The 22,798-nt window shown below is 39.9% G+C and overlaps 1 protein-coding gene across 1 annotated transcript in view; it reads left to right on the top strand.

Annotated features, from left to right (window-relative positions):
- Positions 1–21,502, top strand: part of NR4A3 (nuclear receptor subfamily 4 group A member 3) — a 31,735-nt gene extending 10,233 nt beyond the window's left edge. The window contains exons 5-8 of the mRNA XM_084622005.1: positions 452–624; positions 8,676–8,875; positions 10,262–10,440; positions 19,915–21,502. Coding sequence (XP_084478131.1) covers positions 452–624; positions 8,676–8,875; positions 10,262–10,440; positions 19,915–20,177 — 815 coding nt within the window. The 3' untranslated portion in view covers positions 20,178–21,502. The remainder of the gene's footprint in view (positions 1–451; positions 625–8,675; positions 8,876–10,261; positions 10,441–19,914) is intronic.
- The last annotated feature ends 1,296 nt before the right edge of the window (positions 21,503–22,798 follow it).

The raw sequence follows: 22,798 nt of genomic DNA, 5'->3' as shown, positions 1-22,798 counted from the left end.
AGTCCCACTGATGGAAGTACTCACATGAGTAAGCATTTTCAGGATCAGGCCCATAGCATGTGAAGTGTTGTAAGGAAGCTAAGAATTATTCAGTAAGAAGGGTTAAATGTACATTATTCGTATAATTATTGGGGTTTGTATTTGTGTGTGTGTGCAAAACTTAAACATACAGGGACAGAACAGGGGTTACATAAAAAGGGCGCTGGTCAGATGTAACATTGCTGGCTACAAGTCTGAGCTTCACACTATTTTATAATATTCACTTATATCTCTGCAATTAAGGATGGCAGTGATATATCTATCTATCTATCTATCTATCTATCTATCTAAATGGAAGCATATTATGGATTTTGCTGGGCTAATCATAATTAAGAACTAACCTGGTGCTCATTTGTGGTTGTAGCTTTTTGGTGATGTCTTTGTGGACTGATTTTTGTTCTTCTTTAATCAGTTGTCCGTACTGATAGCCTGAAAGGGAGAAGAGGTCGTCTGCCTTCCAAACCAAAGAGCCCTTTACAGCAGGAACCTTCCCAGCCCTCCCCACCTTCTCCTCCAGTCAGTATGATGAATGCCCTGGTCCGCGCTTTAACTGACTCCACACCCCGAGAGCTTGATTATTCCAGAGTATGTTTTATGATTTTTTGCATAGAAATAATTGCTAAATTGTATTTTTTAAAATTTAACAATCAGTACATTGAAAATAGAGAACTGTAAAATTTAGATAAAGTAATAACTGACCCAGTGCCCTATTCCAGGTGTGTCGGCACTGACTTAAATGGAGTTACACTGGGAATTAATTTTAGCCTCTATCTGTTGTGATACAGAGTTTAAGACACAAGACTATCTGCAGTACTCCCCACAGGTGTGCTAAAGCAAGTGTGCATAGGTAAATAGGGCACTGTTCCCGCAACAGGCTGTGCGCAACCGTGCAGAGCTCCATTGACTTTAACAGGACTCAGGGCAGACTCCGGGATGTGCTCCTGTGCAGTCAGTTGTGGGATTGGGGTCTTAATTTCTAGTTTGGAAAACCTAACTGCTTTTCTCATATTCAGATAGATGGGTTACGAGAAGTTATACCTGGTTGTTGAAACAAATAGGCATCCGGCTCTGCTCCAGTTAAAATCAATGGGAGTTTCACCATTGTTTTCAGTAGGAGCAGAATTGGACCATTGCATCATACAGCATGCATATTAGGTTGACGGAGTAAATTATAATGATACTGACCTCCTTTGTAATGTGCTTTGAGACCTACTTGATGAAAAGCACTATATAAGAGATCGGTATTATTTATTATTGATTAATCCAAGTCTGTCGAATAGTTCTTTAAATCAAACTGAAAAAAATAATTGAAAAAGCAAAGAATTCTCATATATTGTAGATTTTTGTAACTTTATTTTTATATATTTATTTTATTTAAATAGTGACGAGCTATTTTGTTATCTATTGCAGAAAATAGGCTATAGCTCACCTGCACTTATTAAAATATATGATTGAAATTCCAAAACAAGGAAAGAAAAAACACATATGTGGAAAATCATGAACAAATCCCTTTCTCTTTATTAAATTTTACTAAATATGAAACTGGTCAAAACAACATCACTCTATGCAGCCAATGCATCATTTACTATTAAGAAGATTCTATATATTCTATTATATTTTATATATATTAATAACCTTTCCATTTATTTGTAATTATATTGACATTCTTTAATAATTATAGGCACATTACAGATGCTTTTCTACAGGCTAATCTATAGTTACCTATAGAATTTTTTTGCTCTGTTTATTAAGCACCCAGTTTATATTTTTGTCTGATGATTTTTAATGGGAGAATGCATTGGGTATATTTTCATTTATTTTAACTTTCCCAAAACACATTGGGCCTGAACCTACAAACATTTATGCATGTCAGTAACTTTACTGATGTACATAGTCCTACTGAATTAAATGGACTTACTTCTGTGAGTAAAGTTACCCAGATGTGTATATACAGGATTGAGCCCCTGAATGTATACTGATAGATGTATAGCTTTTGACATTGACAAAAATCCAGTGAAAATTGTGTATTTTTATGTGATTTTCTTTTAAAAAACCTACAGTGACTATTTCAGTTCATACAAAAATAGCTCATAGATCTAAGTGGCTAATATTTTTTATGATGGTGTACAATTTCATTGGAAGCCTAAGGAAAACTGCATTGTTGATGTTAAATTAGTTTATGCTTCGTAACGAAAAGATTCTGTTGTGTCTGATTGGTGGTTGGCAGGATTTGACACCCTAACTTTACTTTAGAGTAAAATATAATAGTTGGTAGTGCTTCGTAGTACTGAAAACCTCTTTTTAAGCCTCCTAACATAAATTAATGAATCATATCTTTGTAAATGTTCTGCATATTTTTTAAGGAATTAGCGTGAACAAAATGAAAACTGTAAATCAACTGATATTAGTGGAATGGTATATGTAGTAAAAACATGTACTTACAAAACCACTTTCATGAATTCTGTTGCTGAGCAGAGTAATTATAGGTGTGTTCAGTAAGATACTAATTCTGCAATGCATTGCATGCAGGTGGACCCCATGCCTTGATGGAGGGGCACCCACACACAATACATTGCAGGAATGGGGCTTTAATTTTTCAAATTTCTAGCATACTGTAATCTAATAATATTGTCTTGCCTGCCGTAATAAAATAGTAATAAAAACCTCAATACAGGATTTGTTTAAAAAAAAAAAAGAATCAGTACATTGCACAAAGAAAATCCAAATAATCATATAACCTTGGAATGTCAAAACAAATCTTATTTCTATTCAGAACATTGCTACTCTTCATTTCGGAGTTGGTTTTAATTTATGTGTCCACAGTAACAGAATATTAAGATATATGGTTTCCAAAACAATTACTAGGAAGATTGTTTTATAACTTATTAAAGGCCAAGGGCCATATTCGTCTCACACCTGTTTCACTGTTGTAATTCCATGAAGTTCAGACATGTACTGTGTAAGTGACAAGCGAATAAAGCCCCAAATCTAGCACTCCTTATTCAGGCAGCATTCCCATCAACTTCAGTAAGAATTTTGCCTGATTAAGGGTAAAATAGGGCAGTAATCTGTATTTATAATAAAACCCTCTGTATATAGAGGCCAGAAATTAAGCAAATGCCAGGGTCACAATGCAGAAACAGGAGATGCACTAAGAGTATAATTGCTCCTCCCCTTGAAATCTAAGGAAGCCTCCTCCATGTTTTTGAAACCATGCAAGCTCCAGGAGGTCTGACATAAGCAGGAAGGAGTGGAACAGGGGTGTATGACCACTTTGCACAGCATCAGACTTTCATATCCTACATAAAATAATGCTGCTGTACACAGGAGCTCCCCTTGGGGAAAATCTTGGCAGCAACCACAGGCTCTTCTGACTTTCTCCCAAAGTGCCTCCAGTTTGTGGTGATGTCTCATGGAGTGCAGAGTGCTCCCCCTTCTCTTCAATGGTCTCTTGACTAAGGCCAGGCCTGCTGGTTGTTTTCTGCAGGAGTGAGGTAAACACCAGCTCCTTCCCATGGGGTGATTGTTGGGTTTTCCCAGTGCAGGGAATGATTTGTGCGTAATCCAGGACTGTAGAATTTGGCCCCATTTGGTTTCCTCATCTATTTTTGGTAAAATGTGAGCCTTTCTAGTAATGAATGACATATTCTAGCAGTGACTAACCGTTCAAAGGCAGGAAATACAATTTCTGTCATTCTGCTCATCATGCTCCCATGAGCTGGATTGAGCTACTAGAATTAGTAAAACAAATCTAAGAAATATGTAGAGTTATTAAACATATATTCAATTTAATAAACCTGCTTCTCTATTGTAACACGGAAATATTCACGTTAGAGTTAGAAAATGGTAACATTCTGTGTTGTTGCTGCCATTATAGGTCAATTTAATGTGGTCAAGGAGTGCTTTAAAAATACTGGGCCAGATTTATCCCGATTGACTTCAGATGAGCTACGCATGGGATGGCTTTAGAGCGTTATATTTTTTTCTTTTTGCTGATTTCTGTGGCTCAGAGCATGTCCTGCCTCAGAAATACCTGTGGAAGGGGGAGGAATTTCCCTCAAATCATTCTGTTTGCCCCTCATGGAATGAATGTGCCATAGTTCCACCCCTGCACAACCAAGTAGGTCTCCCTAGGGCCAAGCAGATCCTGGGGTTCTGCATCTCCTCCACATTGGCTCTGGGTCTTCCTGGCTGTGGCTGTCTCCAGAGCCCATTAAATGGGGGCTCCCCAATATGTAGCTCTGCAGAAAAGTTAATACAGCCTGGAGGTATCGTACCTTTTCCGAGCAATTTGTGTGGGGCTGGTGGGTGCTTGCCCTCTCCCAGATCAGGTCCATCTGTTCCCTGACCCACGTCCATCCCCTCGCGTAGTGTGGATATAGGGGGTATCACAAAAGTTGCTACCCTCCAAAATTTCTGCATGGGATGGGGGGATCCACACACAGAGGGTCCCCTGCATGCAAAGGTCTTGGGGGCAGGATCTGACCTTGGGGGAGGAGAGATGTTTTACTTACCCAATAACTATGACAAAGAACATCCAAAATGCATGATGTTATGCAGCACTTTGGAGGGACTTGGCTGCCAGCGTATTTGAGTGCAGCCAGATTTCCCATGAGTCTGGAGTAACTGCCCAGGTCAGTTCCTCCTTCCCCCCCCCTTGCCCCCTCCGCATTTTGCCTTTGGGAATTTGTGGAGGTTGTTCACTTGCACTGGAGCCTTCTTATTTTCTAATCACTTATGGCCTCACCATGTAACCTACTAAACAAGTATCCTGCTCTAAGGCCAAAATGATAGGGAGATGTACATTGTGGTTTATGTTTTGTAATAATTAGCAAACAGGCTGACAGCACGCAGGAGTCAGATGGCACACCCAGAGGTGACATGCTCCTATGGCACCACATAGCCACCCCCCTCCTCTGCACAGTCTGAGTAGCACGTAAAACAGGAGTCCAGGAACTGACGGTCTGTGCAGCACGTGCTCCTTGAATTCCAGTGTCACACACGAGCCAGATTAATTTGCCCTGCTAACCTCAGGGGGAAGCCAAATCCCAGCACCCAGACTGAGTATCTGGGCTGAGTACTGGGCAGATGCACAGGGGACCAGTGGTGATGGTGGTGAAATCATCCTCCTAGCCCCCTCCAGGCCATGGAGAAGCTGCATAGCCACTCCACAATGGCTATTGCTTCCAATGGCTAGAATAGCCTCTCTTCCCACTTGTGCACCCCAGGCCCCCTTCATGGCGGGAGGACCAAGGACTTGTGTAACCATGCAATGTGCACACCCTGAACAGCCCCCGTCCTCTCCCTAGCCCTGCATCTTCCTGTCTGCACTGGTTCAGTGTCAGGTGACCCTCCATAGCTACAGGGTCAGGATTTTCCCCATATGAACTTCGTCAGAGGGATCACATGTGCTTTTATGGCTGGGAGAGGCAATAGGAGCACAGGATGAGAAATGGCCCTGCAGCTAATGCTGGGTTGAGCAGACAGGAATTACTTAGCGCCAGCAGAGATACCTCAGATGTGGCCAGAGTTATGTAGGGTTTCCAGTGTCACTTCTTGTGTATCTCCAACCTACCCATGATTCTGAGACCATTCATCCTGCTCATTCTACACCATCGGTGAACCTGCTTCCCCTAGGGGAGTATGTAGTGGACAAGAGCTACACACTCCAGAGTTCCTCTTTGCACCTTCCCCCTCTCACTCCTCCGCAGAGGAAGAGCTTGTGGCTGCAGTAACAGCCTCAATCAGATCTGCAAGGGCGGTGAGGTGGCAGTAGTAGGGGCCCAAGAAACATTCCTGTTGTCATTGAGGGAGGCTGGGGGGGTCTTTCCCCTCCCACCTTGTCCCCCCTTGACGGTGCTATCAACGGACTCCTCAAGTCAATGGGCTCTGTCTCTAGCTGCCATTAGAGGGTGCTCTTTGAAGTGCTTCTCTCCGTCAGCTGTGGAGATCTTTTGGTGGGAGGCCCAGGGCGATACTGTTTTGCACTAAATCCCTCCCAGAAATTACTCCGAAGGACCTAGTGGAGAGGAAGTTGTTACAGCCATGGAGTAAATTCCAGATTCATCTCTCTCCACTCAGGAAACCAGCAGCACTTCTCAGACACAGTAATAGGCTGGGCCACATCACTCTGGCTGTGCTCCATGTCACAGAGAGACTAGGGCCAGGCTTAGACCCTGGCCATAAGATTTGAATTCAGAAATGACAGGATCCAGTAGTGAAGAAGTCGGAAGTGGTAGCAGGGAAGGAGCTGCAGTCTGTTGGCAGGTCATGGGGAAGTTAAGGAAGCTGGGGCTGTTGGAAGGATTGGTTGTGTCAACAAGATGATACAGTCTTTACCTAAACCTAAAAATTGTTCGGTTCTGATGATGAGGTCATTTTGGCCAGTTGTTTTACTTTGAACCAATTTTTTATTCAGATGGATTGATGCTGCATGTGTCAGATAAGAAAAGAGATTTATCCCACGTGCCTCTCGCACGGTGAGATAGTGATTTGGAGGAAATCTGCATTTACAATACATTGAGCCAAATTCATCAGTGGGAAATTTAAAAATTGTGATACGTTAAACAGAATTCTTATATCCTTCCAGTTTTAAAAGTGATGCTAACCACCAGATTTCTAGTTTTGTTGACTAACAGCATATGGATAAAGGCCAAATTTGGTCATTTATAAAATGCCTGATTTCTATAAATTTCTATAAAAAAATTAATCACAATTAATCTCAGGATTAAAAAAATAATTGTGATTAATCGTATGAAAATCACTCTGTTAAACAATAATAGAATACCATTTATTTACATATTTTTGGATGTTTTCTACATTTTCAAATATACTGATTTCAATTACAACACAGAATACAAAGTGTACAGTGCTCACTTTACATTTATTTTTGATTACAAATATTTGCACTGTAAAAAACATAATAAATAGTATTTTTCAATTCACCTAATACAAGTAGTGTAGTGCAGTCTCTTTAGCATGAAAGTTGAACTTACAAATGTAGAATTATATACAAAAACCCCTGCATTCCAAAATAAAACAATGTAAAACATTAGAGCCTACATGTCCACTCAGTCCTACTTCTTGTTCAGGCAATCGTTCAGATAAACAATTTTGTTTACATTTTCAGAAGATAATGCTGCCTGCTTCTTGTTTACAATGTCACCTGAAAGTGAGAACAGATGGTCACATGGCACTGTTGTAGCTGGCGTTGCAAGATATTTACAGGCCAAATGCACTAAAGACTCATGTCCCTTCATGTTTCAACCACCATTCCAGAGGACATGCAACCATGCTGATGATGGGTTCTGCTCAATAATGATACAAAGCAGTGCGGACTGATGCATGTTCATTTTCATCATCTGAGTCAGATGCCACCAGCAGAAGGTTGATTTTCTTTTTTGGTGGTTTGGTTCTGTAGTTTCCACATCAGAGTGTTGCTCTTTTAAGATTTCTGAAAGCATACTCCACATCTCGTCCCTCTCAGATTTTGAACGGCACTTCAGATTCTTAAATCTTGGGTCGAGTGCTGTAGCTATCCTAAAAATTTCACATCAGTGTCTTCTTTGCATTTTGACAAATTTGCAGTGAAAGTGTTCTTAAAACGAACAACATGTGCTGGGTCATCATTTGAGGCTGCTATAACGTGAAATATATGGCAGAATGCAGGTAAAACAGCAGGGGACATACAATTCTCCCCCAAGGAGTTCAGTCACAAATTTAATCAATGCATTATTTTTTTAACGAGCATCATAAGCATGGAAGTATGTCTTCCGGAACAATGGCCGAAGCATGAAGAGGCATATGAATCTTTAGTGCATCTGGCACGTAAATATCTTGCAACGCCAGCTACAACAGTGCCATGCAAACACCTGTTCTCACTTTCAGGTGACATTGTAATTAAGAAGTGGGCAGCAGTTTCTCCCATAAATGTAAACAAACTTGTTTCTCTTAGCGACTGGCTGAACAAAAGAAGTAGCACTGAGTGGACGTGTAGGCTTTAAAGTTTTACATTGGTTTGTTTTTGAGTGCAGTTATATAACAAAAAAACCTACATTTTTTAATTTGCACTTTCATGATAAAGAGATTGAACTCCAGTACTTGTATGATGTGAATTGAAAAGTACTATTTCTTTTATCATTTTTACAGTGCAAAGATTTGTATAAAATAATATAAAGTGAGCACTGTACACTTTGTATTCTGTGTTGTAATTGAAATCAATATATTTGAAAATGTAGAAAAATTTCCAAAATATTTAATAGGTTTCAATTGGTATTCTATTGCTTAACAGTGCAATTAATCATGATTAATTTTTTTAATCACGATTAATTTTTTGAGTTAATCACATGAGTCAACTGCGATTAATTGACAGCCCTACTATAAATCCATATAGTTATGGTATTCAAGAGCTACCTATATTAAAAGTAAAACACACATATACACACACACATATATATATATATATATATATAGGCATTACATTCATATTTAACTGTTTATTATCCCTTTGATAAAATAACCTACTGTCTTTGCTGCTGAGGGACTCACTGGAAAAGCACTGTTGAGCAGACAGCATTGTATGTATTGTGGCATTCTTTAAAAACGCATAATATTACTTTCTGTGGCTTTCATTTTAGTACTGTTCCACTGACCAGGCTGCTGCAGGCACAGATGCAGAACATGTACAACAGTTCTATAATCTTCTGACTGCCTCCATTGACATATCCAGGGGCTGGGCGGAAAAAATTCCAGGATTTACTGATCTCCCAAAGGAAGATCAGACATTACTCATAGAATCAGCTTTTTTGGAGCTGTTTGTACTAAGACTCTCCATCAGGTAATTACTTGTGATTGAAAATAATCCCAGATTAAATTGATGTGAAAAACTGTGAATTTCTACTTTTTTTTTTAAAGGATAAGTAGAGCGATAGCTTTACTTTTGTCATTTGTGAAAACAGCCGAAAAGAAACAGCAACAAAAGACAGAAAATACTGTAAAAAGAAAAGGAGGACTTATGGCACCTTAGAGACTAACAAATTTGTTTCAGCATAAGCTTTCGTGAGCTACAGCTTATGCTCAGATAAATTGTTTAGTCTCTAAGGTGCCACAAGTACTCCTTTTCTTTTTGAGGATACAGTCTAACACGGCTGCTACTCTGAAACCTGACAAAATACTGTGTTCAATTTGTGATACAAGTGAAGAAAAATAAGAAAATAATGTACAGAAATGGAATAATATTATTCTCACTAATGTGCTTCCATTTATTGGATTTACCAAATCTTCTTTTCTCCTTTTAATCATAATTTGTCCTTGTTTACTTGCGAGTGAGGCTGTTTTGTACTTGCCTATATGACCTGTAGAAGAGCATTTGTAATGCAATGGTTTGGAGTTTTTTTTCCTTTCACACAGATGTCTTGAAATTCTGTTTTGGAAGGGGATAAAGGGGCTCCAAAATCCTGTTCAGATTGTTTTTCTTCCTAATACCAAGTCATTTCATAGAGTGAGGTGCCATTTGTCAGCCTGGCACTAGTTAAGACATTGTATCTAAGATAGTTACAGGGAAATCCCAGGATGGAGTTTTGAGTTATGCCCCTGTTTCTTTAGGGCGAAGATGAACTATGTTTGATTGTTTATTTGTTTTTATCAGGGATTCTTTTTAGTGTTTAGTTATAGTCTGACAAATACTGTGAATTTTTCACATAAGAGATTTTCTGCCTTGAGTATTACAGTATGTTCTGTGCGTTTGTGTACATTAGTTTATATATTTTCTATTGTTTTGTCTTCAACAATTTTTGAAATTTGAGAAATGTAAGGGAGGAAACACTAAGGATCACAGAATGAAAATAATCTCTGCTTTCTCCAAGTCATATTATTACTGTATTTCAAAGCATATACACTTTGTCTTCCTTAGGTTCAAACATACAGTATTTAATGTAAAATGTCTCTGCTGCTTGTGCCTTTGGCAGGACCAAAAAATCTTAACTAATTAGACAATCTACAGCACATGCTACAGTTAACCTCAGGCTTATAGCTCTCCAAAGTAAGCAATCATAGAAGCTTGTTTGTTGTAGTTTTGCCCACAGGAAGAAGCATATTGTCAAACATAAATGCCCACATATGCTCGTAATAATATGTGTTAGATATTAAATGATACACATTTCACTATTGTTTGTACATCTTTTTGTAAAATTATGTGTGTTTATGATTTAAATTTTTTTTCAAGATCTGATACTGCTGAAGATAAGTTTGTATTCTGCAATGGACTTGTGCTTCATAGACTTCAGTGCCTTCGTGGATTTGGGGAGTGGCTCGAGTCAATTAAAGACTTTTCATTAAATTTACAGAGCCTTAACCTTGATATCCCAGCCTTAGCATGTTTATCAGCTCTAAGTATGATTACAGGTAAGTGCTCTTTTGGTAACAGAAATCTTCAAATACTAGCACTGTATTGTTAGCATAGATCTGAGCACTTTCAGTCAATTTTGCTATATTCCAGATAAGGTGAGCTTGATTTTTGAACATTTGTAATGGCGATATTGAAAGTCTGGCTGGCAATAGTGTACATTCACTCACTCACTCACTCACTCACTCACGGAAACACCTATTAAAATGGAATCCGAATGACTCCCTTTTTCTCCAGGGTTTTATGTTTTCTTGGAATATTCTTTAAAAAGGTGAAATACATCTCAAACCATATAGCACTGGGGGCAGGGGGATGCAATAGGAATTTTTCTGCATAGTGTTAGTGAATAATTTGTGTATACATAAGACCATTTCAGCCCCTCTGCTGCATGGGGCAAAGGGGATGAAACTAGTACAAATGCCTACCACATCTGGCTAGTAAGCACAGAATGGGGGCATTGTAACCTGGAAAGCGTAATTTCTCTACAGCAGAAGCCCTTCCATTTAAACGTTGTGGACTTGAGGCTTTATGTGATTTGGGGGGCACAGCTGACTGAAGTGGAGTGAGCTGGGGGCAGATGTCCCTGACAATCTTATAGAAATACAGCAGGAGTTACTGTTACTCAGAGCAGCATTCACTTCCGGTCTTTTCTGTTTAACCCCTCTCAGAGAGGACGATAATGTACAGATGCAGCTGGGTCTTCAGTGATGATACAGTGCCTCGTTGTACCATGGCTCTAAGGTGGAGAGGGGCTGAATCTTTACAAAGATGCCCTGAGATCCACAGAAATGGAAATGGATTTCCTCACAGATCTCAGGGCATCTACAAAGTTGTAAGTTTTACTCCCAATCCCCTGCAAGTAGCATCATTCTTTCACCCTGGATGCGATGATTCTCTGGAGACTTGAGGTGAAATCCTGGCTGCATTGAAGTCAAGGGCAAAATTCCCATTGCCTTCAATGATACCAGGATTTCATCTGAAGAGTTTCTAGGGTACTTTTCCCTCCTGCACTTGGGGATGATTTAGTACATACTAGTTTTAGCTTCAATACTGGTTTCCTATGAAAAGTATTTCCTTATTTTTAAAATCAATTTGTACTCATTTCACCATGATTAAGAGAGGTACAATAAGTGCCAGATTCTGATCTCATTTACACCATGTGTACATGCAGAATAACTCAGTAGGGTTACTTTGCTTTACACTCATGTAAGAACCAGGCCCAAAATGAGTGAATTGTTACAGCAAGAAGAAAATGTTCTTGACTTTTTTTTCTCCTTTTACCTAACTATGAGACCTGTTCCTAATTATTTTCCTGGAGATTTAGGGGATTTAGTTAAAGGAATAAAACCTAATGCAAGCATTCTGTGAACAAGTGATATGTTCTTCCTCATATACCTGAACGCTGTTTTAGCATCATGGTGCTTGCTCATTCACACCCTGTTCAGTTGCCCTTACATAAACAAGTAAAGATTGTCCTGTGGCTGAGTTGGATGCACATAAAACGTTTAATGACAATAACTTTTAATATATTCCCATGTTTCTTGTGGTTTCCAGTGATAAAAGCCCTTTTGGTATAGAGATATTTGCTGTGTTTTGTTAGTCTTCTCAAAACCTCCAGACAAATGAAAGTAATCATTTCCTCTAAATATGAAGAAATAACATTTCTCTCCCTACCAATGTTGTGTGTCTGTATTTGTCAAACATTGATATTCTTTTTCCCTATATTTGTAATGGAGCTTGAAGTTGATCTAAATTTTTGTTTATTCCTTTGTCTGATGATGTTGGCATATCTCCATTAATATGTTTTTTAAGAATTTACTATAAAATGATGAGTGGTATAGAAAGCCCAGAGAGAGAGAGAGAGAGAGGTGATTGCAGTAGAAGGAACAGCACAAAATACTGTTTGAACTGCTTATCTTTATTATTTCTCAATGATAGCAGAATGGGGAAATGGTTATAATCTGGAGAATGTTCTAGTTTAATACTCCTTGTTGTGGGATTTGTTCATGGAGAATCACTTCCTGGCTTTCCCCGACAGCCTGAGTATGCCACTGCACAGACTTGTCTCAGGCAGCACCAACTTCAGAAACAGTCCCTGCACCATGTATCTAAGTAAACAGAAGGGCTTCTGAGAGTGGTGCTCTGCTTGTTCTGCCTGACCTCAGGAGTGCTCTTCATGAATCAAAGAGGCCAGTGCTCTCAGGAGGGGGTGGGGGGAAGTGGTATGGTAGTCAGTGGGATGCTGGGAGCAGGAGAGAGGAAGGGAAGTAGTTGGAGGGTGTTTGAGAGAACTCACTCTCCTGTGGAAGGGCAAGGAAAGAAGACAGTAAAAGCCAGTACTGGGGCTAAAAGAGGTTTTCGTTCTCCCTCCCCATCCCCAATCCCTGTGCTCCCAGTGGTCAAGTCCTCCCCCACTCCCCAAATCCCACTGAATGCCATTCTCCTTTCTCAACTGCCCAGCCCAGCCCCTCTGCTTTTACTCTTCTGTGCTGCTAAACCCTGCCTTCCCCACAGTAAAATTAACCTGGACCATTTCACTCTCCCAAAGCCAGACAACCCTCTCACCCTCACATCCCGCAGTGATATACCAGCAACCCCTTCACACCAGGCTGTCAAATCCTGTAGCTGCTCCCCCTGGCCTCACTGCACAGAAGCAGCATCACACATTCCTGTAGCCCAGCTGAGAGAGCATGCATTCAGTGGAACAGAACGGATGGACTGCAGCTGCTCGTCCCAGCCACTGGGGAACGCTCAAGCTCCCACTCTGCAGGCAGCCTGTCTGCTCCTCCCCTGCTGGATTTTGGGGAAGAGCAGCCAGGGAGGGGAGTGGACCAGTGCTGTCCTCAGAAATCTCAACATAGTATCCAGCTACCCTCACTTAGCTTCAAACTACCCCCCAGTTACCCTCCAGACATCCAGCACCCACCCATCCCAGCACTCCCAGACGCCCTACAGTACCCAACCACCCCAACACCTTCCAGACATGCATCCATCTACCCAGTATCTCTCGACACTCTCCAGTAACTGTGTGAGCATCCTCCGCCATTCTTCTACCTATCCCAGCCAACCCACTCTCAGCTGACAACTTTTGTGCCTCTCCATGTCCTACTTCCTTCCCCCAATCTTCTCCCCCTGCCCCAGTGTGGGTGAAAGCATACTGACAAGATGGAACTTATGGTTATAGGCAAATTATTTACAAATATGTAAATTGACTCATTAAATAATTTGTGTAATGTCACACTGGGACTACACACAATTTGAAGGGTGTTGTAAGTATATTGTCAATACTAAGTACAGAGATAAATTGAAAGGTATCCAGCAGCATGAAATATACAGAAAAAGACTAAAAAGACAGACGTTTTTAATTAATTAAATAGGCACATTATGTTATTAATGTAAAAGTCCATACATGTGTTTTTTTCTGTTTATTTGATGTTCCGGGCTTTGACGCAGAATATAAGACAGTGCGCTGCAGACTCAATAGGTCCCTTATGACAGGTCATAAAGTTATAGTATTGGCCTTCACCCAGATTAGAAGAACTGACATCTGGTCTGATGAAGGTGGGTCGCAAACAGTTAACTCAAAACTCCACGATACCATAGTAGGCCTTTTTTATTTAAGGTGCTCCTCTAGGATCTTCCTCTCTCTGTCTCTGTTCTCCTTTTTACTTCCTTCAGTTAGTTAGGCAGGGCTAGACACATCTTCCTCCAGAGCACGTCAACACTGCTTTGAGCATCAGCCAGAAGAGAGTAATTAGAAAACAGTGCAAGACGCTCTCCCCACATCCCCATGAGAGCAAGAAATGAGTTCTATGCTGTTCTGGTTTTTTGGATCACTTTCACTAGAGATTTTGAAATGTGGGATCCAAAGGTCTGAAGAACCAGAAGATGCTTAAGTAGAACAGTGCCAACATGGAAAGCACAGAGCCAGTGAAGCCCGGAATTTCTTTCAATTTTGGAAGAGGAAGAGCTTGTAAAAAGGGAAGAGGAAATCAAATAATTATACTGAAACTGGGAGAGACCCTAATTTTCAATATAATTGGCTAGGAGGCCCTTTTTGAATCTGGGACATTCACTGTTGTTGTTGCATCCAGGATATTAATACATCTCTGGTGGATAGGAATTAATTAAACAAGACCCAGATTGACTTAAATACAGAGCCTAAAAACCCCTTGTATATTTGCAGAGGGTGGTGTTTTCTAGAGAGGTAGGCCTGCATCACTGAATTGGTCCTATCCTGCTATACTCCACCACTGTCCGGAGTGAGGGAGGGCAGGCAAGCTAAGCCTGGAACTTTGCTCTGGTCTTTCATTTTCTTCCTGCAGAAGTGTGACCTTCAGCAGATTTATCACCAGAAATCACATAGATATCTCCTGGGGTGAAATGTAGGGAAAGCAGAAGGGTGTGAAAAACTAACTGTGTTCAAATTTCTCAGGATTAACTCCTGACTTTGCAGAGGTCTAGATGCCAAATTTCTGAAAGACTCCTGACGATGAGTCATTTTATTCAGGTTTATGGAGGGAACACCCACCATGAGATACCATTTTTGTTGCAAAAGTGGGTGACAGGCCAATTAACCAGGGAGAGATTAACAAGGCAGAAAAATCCTACTTTTCACCTGCCCTGCACCTGCTTCACTGCTACTGTAAGGAGGTCTGTGTACAATAGTATTTGTGCACCTCCTCCGTTATTTGTGCACCTCCTCCGTTAGTGAAAACCTCTTTTTTGACTAGCTGTCCTTCTTAGGTCAAATCCTGCCCTCGTTATTCACATGTGCACTGCCGCTGAAGAGAAAAGGCCTAATTGAGATCCAGAGGCAACGGTTACAACTCCATTGACTTCAGTGTAGTTGCACTTGCTTATATCAAAGGCCTGCTCCTGCTCCCATTGGAGTCAGTGACAGAATGGTGGGCTCCAGGTCTTAATCTGACCCAGTGGGAGGACGCACATGGATAAAACAAGCAAGATTTGTCTCCATCTGCTTAGAGTCACTTGGATGCTACCAGAAAAGCACTTTCCAGTGACTTCAGAGATGTGATAAACTAATAGATCAAAAAGAAAAGGAGGACTTGTGGCACCTTAGAGACTAACAAATTTATTTGAGCATAAGCTTTCATGAGCTACAGCTCACTTCATTGGATGCATTCAGTGGAAAATACAGTGGGGAGATTTATATACATAGAGAACATGAAACAATGGGTGTTACCATACATACAGTAACGAGAGTGATTACTTAAGGTAAGCTATTACCAGCAGGAGGGCGGGGGTGGGGGGTGGGGAATAAACATGGGGAAATAGTTTTACTTTGTGTAATGACCCATCCACTCCCAGTCTCTATTCAAGCCTAAGATAATTGTATCCAGTTTGCAAATTAATTCCAATTCAGCAATCTCTCCTTGGAGTCTGTTTTTGAAGTTTTTTTGTTGAAGAATTGCAACTTTTAGGTCTATAATCGAGTGACCAAAGAGATTGAAGTGTTCTCCAACTGGTTTTTGAATGTTATAATTCTTGACGTCTGATTTGTGTCCATTTATTCTTTTACGTAGAGACTGTCCAGTTTGACCAATGTACATGGCAGAGGGGCATTGCTGGCACATGGTGGCATATATCACATTGGTAGATGTGCAGGTGAACGAGCCTCTGATAGTGTGGCTGATGTGATTAGGCCCTGTGATGGTGTCCCCTGAATAGATATGTGGACACAGTTGGCAACGGGCTTTGTTGCAAGGATAGGTTCCTGGGTTAGTGGTTTTGTTGTGTGGTGTGTGCTTGCTGGTGAGTATCTGCTTCAGGTTGGGGGGCTGTCTGTAAGCAAGGACTGGCCTGTCTCCCAAGATCTGTGAGAGTGATGGGTCGTCCTTCAGGATAGGTTGCAGATCCTTGATGATGTGTTGGAGAGGTTTTAGTTGGGGGCTGAAGGTGATGGCTAGTGGCGTTCTGTTATTTTCTTTGTTGGGCCTGTCCTGTAGTAGGTGACTTCTGGGTACTCTTCTGGCTCTGTCAATCTGTTTCTTCACTTCAGCAGGTGGGTATTGTAGTTGTAAGAATGCTTGATAGAGATCTTGTAGGTGTTTGTCTCTGTCTGAGGGGTTGGAGCAAATGCGGTTGTATCGTAGAGCTTGGCTGTAGACAATGGATCATGTGGTGTGGTCTGGATGAAAGCTGCAGGCATGTAGGTAGGAAAAGTGGTCAGTAGGTTTCTGGTATAGGATGGTGTTTATGTGACCATCGCTTATTAGCACCATAGTGTCCAGGAAGCGGATCTCTTGTGTGGACTGGTCCAGGCTGAGGTTGATGGTGGGATGGAAATTGTTGAAATCATGGTGGAATTCCTCAAGGGCCTCTTTTCCATGGGTCCAGATGATGAAGATGTCATCAGTGTAGTGCAAGTAGAGTAGGGGCATTAGGGGACGAGAGCTGAAGAAGCGTTGTTCTAAGTCAGCCATAAAAACATTGGCATACTGTGAGGCCATGCGGGTACCCATAGCAGTGCCGCTGATTTGAAGGTATACATTGTCCCCAAATGTGAAATAGTTATGCGTGAGGACAAAGTCACAAAGTTCAGCCACCAGGTTTGCCGTGACATTATCGGGGATACTGTTCTTGACGGCTTGTAGTCCATCTTTGTGTGGAATGTTGGTGTAGAGGGCTTCTACATCCAGAGTGGCCAGGATGGTGTTTTCAGGAAGATCACCGATGGATTGTAGTTTCCTCAGGAAGTCAGTGGTGTCTCGAAGGTAGCTGGGAGTGCTGGTAGCATAGGGCCTGTGGAGGGAGTCTACATAGCCAGACAATCCTGCTGTCAGGGTGCCAATGCCTGAGATGACGGGGTGTCCAGGATTTCCAGGTTTATGGATCTTGGGTAGCAGATAGAATACCCCAGGTCAGGGTTCCAAGGGTGTGTCTGTGCGGATTTGTTCTTGTGCTTTTTCAGGGAGTTTCTTGAGCAAATGGTGTTGTTTCTTTTGGTAACCCTCAATGGGATCAGAGGTTAATGGCTTGTAGAAAGTGGTGTTGAAGAGCTGCCTAGCAGCCTCTTGTTCATATTCCAATGTCCTAATTTAGATTAAAAAATTTAGAGATTTGGGAAATAAATTGCCTGTGGCCTAGATCTTCAAAGAGATGTTGGGGCCTAAGTACCTTTAAGGATCTAGCCCTATGTGCTTAAGTCCAGTAGTTGATTTTCCAAACTCTGCAGCAATGCACAAAGTAATGGGATAGGTTTACAGCATCTCCACTATACTACACAGTTATTTATTTTTAAAGTCAGCCTGTGGATCTGTTTAAGTATACCAGCACTCTGGACCTATAAATATGTCTTCACTAACATTGCTAAAATACAACCTTAACGCAGATTAAAAGGTGGGAACACTTCAAAGATTTAAAGATTAATTTAACGTTTCACAGAATTCCCCAGAAGACTTGGGCCAAAAAATCCGCACAGATTTTTCAACTTTCATAAAATATTTAGTCACTGTGTTCTTTAAATGGCAGTATCCGTCTAAGTATTTACTCTAGGTGACCTGTACAGTCAGGCTTACATAATTACATTATACACAATTTACTGGAAATGTATTAAATATTCAGTGACTCTTGTGTTTGAATGTAAACAAGTCACTTCAAATATCTAGGTTTTGAAATTCCTTGAAGGTGAAGATGTTTGAGCAGCTGTTACTAGCTAGATGAGTATTTTTCATGTATTTGTTACATATTGATGTCAGATTGCTGGCAAACGGTAGAGTATATTAGCTTCGGGCCAAAGGTTTACACATGTGGGGCCTGATTCTGATCTCACACCAGTATAACTCAGGAGTTAGCTCCATGGAAGTCAATGGAGTTACACAAGTGTCAAACTGGGAAAAATGAGAGGATGATCAGACCCATACACTTCTGACTACTTCTATTGCAGTTGCCTCCATTTTAATTAGTTTATCAAAAACATATATCCCGAGCAGTCACTACAGAGAGGAATTCAGGAGCACGGTCCCCCACTACACATATACATATACGTGCATGCCTGAGAAGAGTGAGGAGCCCACCAGAACCCCTACACTTTCATTATTCCTAGTTTTGGGGGCAAAGAAGAATGTGCTCCCTGCATTCATTCCACTTTTTAGGGAGATGACCAGAAGAAAGTGCCTCCTGCCAGATCCTTCCTTCCCATGGACAATGGAAAAGAGGGGAAGAAAGACTGGGAGAATGGAGCATAATCTTGGCATAAGGATGGGGAGGGGGAGGGGGCCCTACAGATAATTGGGAGTGCATTGAGCATAAATCTTTCACAACTCCCCACTTCCTCGCCTCCCACCGTTCTCCCACCATATTTCCTTGATTGGTTGCAGGCCTAACTATCTACAGTATACTATGTTTGCTAGTTAATTTAATCTGTTTTTTCTTGCTCCTCCCTGGCAATTATAATTGTATTTAAAACAAGAAAGATGATAACGTTGCTTGTGAAGCAAATTCTTACGTTTCTGCACATTTGAAATTCAAAGACAAATTAAAATGCAACAGTTATTTGAGATTATTGTTCAGAAACATGTTACATTCATTCATTCATCCAGTAAGTATTGACGGCAAACAATGATGCAAAGCTTTCTTTTCGTATATGTCTGCTAAGAGACTGTTTTTAATGAATCACAAATATGAAGCTTCCTCCTCAAGCTTAATGAACTGAGGATGTGTAACTTCACTGCAGCATTTTAACAGAACATAAATAGGGGAGGGTGCGGGGAAAACACCTTAGCTAGAAGCCATTGGTTTGGTTTTAGGAATTTCAGAAGTTTTTCATGATGGGTAACACAGTAGCTCTTTTACTTTATGCATTGCTTGCTCGAAGGTGGAAATAGTTGACTTCCAGAGTTCCTTTATCTCAGACTTTTTAGTGATAAATAAAAGCTGTAGATTATCAAAATAAAAAAGAATGGTTGAGGTGCCTTTGGTTTCTTGCAAGAGTGTCTGTAAATTCCTAGTGGAATTCCAGGCCTAGTGCTGATGGAGCTGGCAGTGGATATTGATCTCCACTTGAATTCACTGAATAAATAATGGTTGCCATAGTTATTGAGCATTCACAACTGGTAGGGAGGCAAGGAAATCTCCAAAACACCTCCTGTGATCATTTTGCCATAAAATTGTCCAATTAACTGATGCTTTATATAATTAAAAACGTAGGTAACTATGTAGATAGCTCAGGTTTCTTATATTAATTATAATTTAAATTATAGTTGAAAGCAAACATTAAATATTTTGGTTGCTAACAAGAAAGGGCAATTATTATATCTTCTTATTACATGAAACAAGGTCAGTCAATATTATATGGCATCACTATTCTAATATATTATTATATACTTTCAAAGGTCTTTGTTTTGTCTGTTACAGTATTACCTAGTTATAGGTTGATTACCCTGGAGTAAGGAGCAGATTTATTCTCATAATGACATTGATTTGGCTGTTCTCTTGCCATCCTTTTGCAGAACGACATGGATTAAAAGAACCAAAGAAAGTGGAAGAGCTATGCAACAAGATCACTAGCAGCTTAAAAGATCACTTAGCTTTCAGCTGCCAAAACAAAGGACAGCCACTTGAGTCTGCAGAGCCTAAGGTACTGGGTGTTCTTGCTGACTTGCGTTCTCTCTGCACACTGGGACTGCAGCGCATCTTTTACCTGAAACTGGAAGATTTGGTGCCACCCCCTTCCATTATTGACAAGTTGTTTCTGGATACCCTACCTTTCTGAGTCTCAAATTACCCTCATGAAAGTCTAATGCCCACCAGAGCAGGCAAATGGATTGTGACTTACTGCTAACATTTCTGCGCTTACATAACAGAAAAGCAACTCCAGCCCTAAAATGAGGACTTTTCAGGCGCTTTTTCCTTACAAACTAAGGCCTAAAATTTAACGGCTTACTATTTGGGGGTTGTGTTCTTGTTTTTGTTTATTTTTTGTGTGATTTGGGTTTTTTTACAAATTGCTAATAAGGCACTTTTGGACAATGCTATCTCAGCAGTAAAAGGTTAACAAGACTGTTTTAAATCTATTGTGTAACACCTCGTCCTATATGGGGAATACAAATGTAGAAGCTGTGTTTGAAAACAAGAACAACAAATAGTTGTTTGCCAGGGTAGTATGTGTTTTGTGATGATACCTTTAGCATACTTCCTGTATCAAGGGCACACATCTTGGCACAAAGTAAACAAAAGTTCACTTTTTTTAACAAAGTACATTCAACTGAATATTTCGTATAAATCAGATATAGCAAAATGACAATGGCTGTTAGCTCCCATGTTCAAGTGCAATTTTTTAAAGTGCTGTCTTACTAAGTCTTGTTTATTAACTAATTTATTTTACTATGAAAATAAAATCGAAGAAATCAAGTGAGAAGATTACATGCACTAACTTACATGACAAAGTTTCCCAAACTTGAATCCATGTAGTGTGACTTACTGACAAATGTATGTGGAAGACACAGGGACAATTTGTGGTTCAGCTGAGCACTTGTTCCTTAGATAAGGAAGTAAAAGTAAGTAGTGATTGGAACGCACAGGGTCAGCATCAGGGATAGTTAAGTTTTAGATTTAATCTAGGTAACAAGTTAGTAAACAGACACAAGACGGTTCTGAAGAACAAGCAAGTCTTGTAAAATAGTCTGAATGTAAGAGCTAGGAAGGCTATAGTGGGCTGCATTTAAACATTCCGTGTTCGTACTCCTTTTTTGTATGTTTATATTGTTGATGCCATATTAATATGAAATAATTTGTTGCATAGTGTCTTTATTTGTATAAACGTTTGTATGCATGGTATATTGTAATGGCTTTGCCTGTATTTATTGCAATGACTGCCAGCTCATGGGAGCCGTGTTACACAAAGTAACTAAATGGGGTGTTCACACTGACTCAGATACACCAGTTAGAGAACTATATATATATATATATACATACATACATATATATATATATGCATATGCATATACATATACATACATATATATATGTGTGTGTGCGTGTGTGTGTATATATGTGTGTGTGTCTTTTTATTAACCATTTGTATATAAAATATCTGTCACTTCACAAGCAAAATTATTTTACAGTTTATTTGCAGTGACTTTTAAGGCAGTACTGTTTAGCACTTTGATATTAAAATCTTTCTCATGTTTTGCTAAATTCAAATAATATTTAAAGATTTTAGTTCTAAAAAACTTTATATGCACTGTATTAAGTCAAAATTTTGTTGGTCATTTTGCTAAGAAAATTTTTTTGAATGTCAACCTGATGTCACTGTATCTTTTGTTAGCTTTAAACGTTCTAGCTTTTTGTCCTTTTTTAAACTATGCTGTTTATATGGAAATTAAATTATACTATCAAAGAGATGCCAAATGAATTGCCTAATTGCTGCAACAGATAACCCAGATATCAAGTCATTGTATACTTTTCAAGTAGTCATCTGGTATTTTATCACTTATTATGTTTGGATGTGCTTTTATGAAAATTATTCTTATATCAAGATTTCTAGTAGTATCAATAGGAAAACAGACTTCTAATCATTATAGTCAAGATTTCCAGTTTACCTGAATATTTGGAAACGTTTTGCTTTTAGTATTGACTTGTAAGCTTATGTGCAAACATAATAGTATAATTAAATATCAGAGAAGCTAACATTTCTTGTAGGTTGGTGTCAGATGCCTGATCTGCAAGACAAATGTATTTTGACCTGAATTTGAAATTTTGTGTATAATTTGTATATACAAACGTGCACACACACACTAGACATCCAAAAGTGTGTTTACTTCTGTCCCTTTGTGTAAAACAAAAGGCCTAAACACCTCTGAGGATCTGGGCCAAGGTCCCTTGAGAAATCATCTTTATTTCAGGACAAATCCTGAAAGCTGCTGAGCACCCTCAGTTCCATGCTGAGGACTTTCAGTGCTTCATGGGACTGGTCCCTTGAAAAGTACTTTCACACAAATCAGCATAATTTTTCTTGGAACAAGATACGTTTATTAGGAAGCATGGTTTTGATGGTAGCAGGTCCAGGGTCCTGTGTTAGACTTCAAGTCGCCAATGTGCTTCAGTTTTCCATAGCCGTTCTTTACTGTGATACTCTCCAACATCATGTAATCTGTGGAATATCCTTCACATTTATTTAAATTCACCGAATGGATGTGTGCAGTATGATCTGTGACGGATCACGAGAGCAAAAGAAAGAATTAAAGAAGATTAGCCTGCTACTTTTATTCAAGTTCTCTCAGTGTGAACATGCCTTTTTGCAGGCTGAATTCAGGAATATATCAGCTGTTAAAGGAGAGTGCCTTGCTTTTATTTCAGACAACGGAGTATTTCAAAAGTTTCTCTGCTCTTCTA

Source organism: Lepidochelys olivacea (genome assembly GCF_965140295.1).
Source record: "Lepidochelys olivacea isolate rLepOli2 genome assembly, chromosome: 2".
Classification (NCBI taxonomy): Eukaryota; Metazoa; Chordata; order Testudines; family Cheloniidae; genus Lepidochelys; species Lepidochelys olivacea.
Note: the sequence above shows the minus strand (reverse complement) of the source record. Positions and strands in the feature narration are given on the sequence as shown.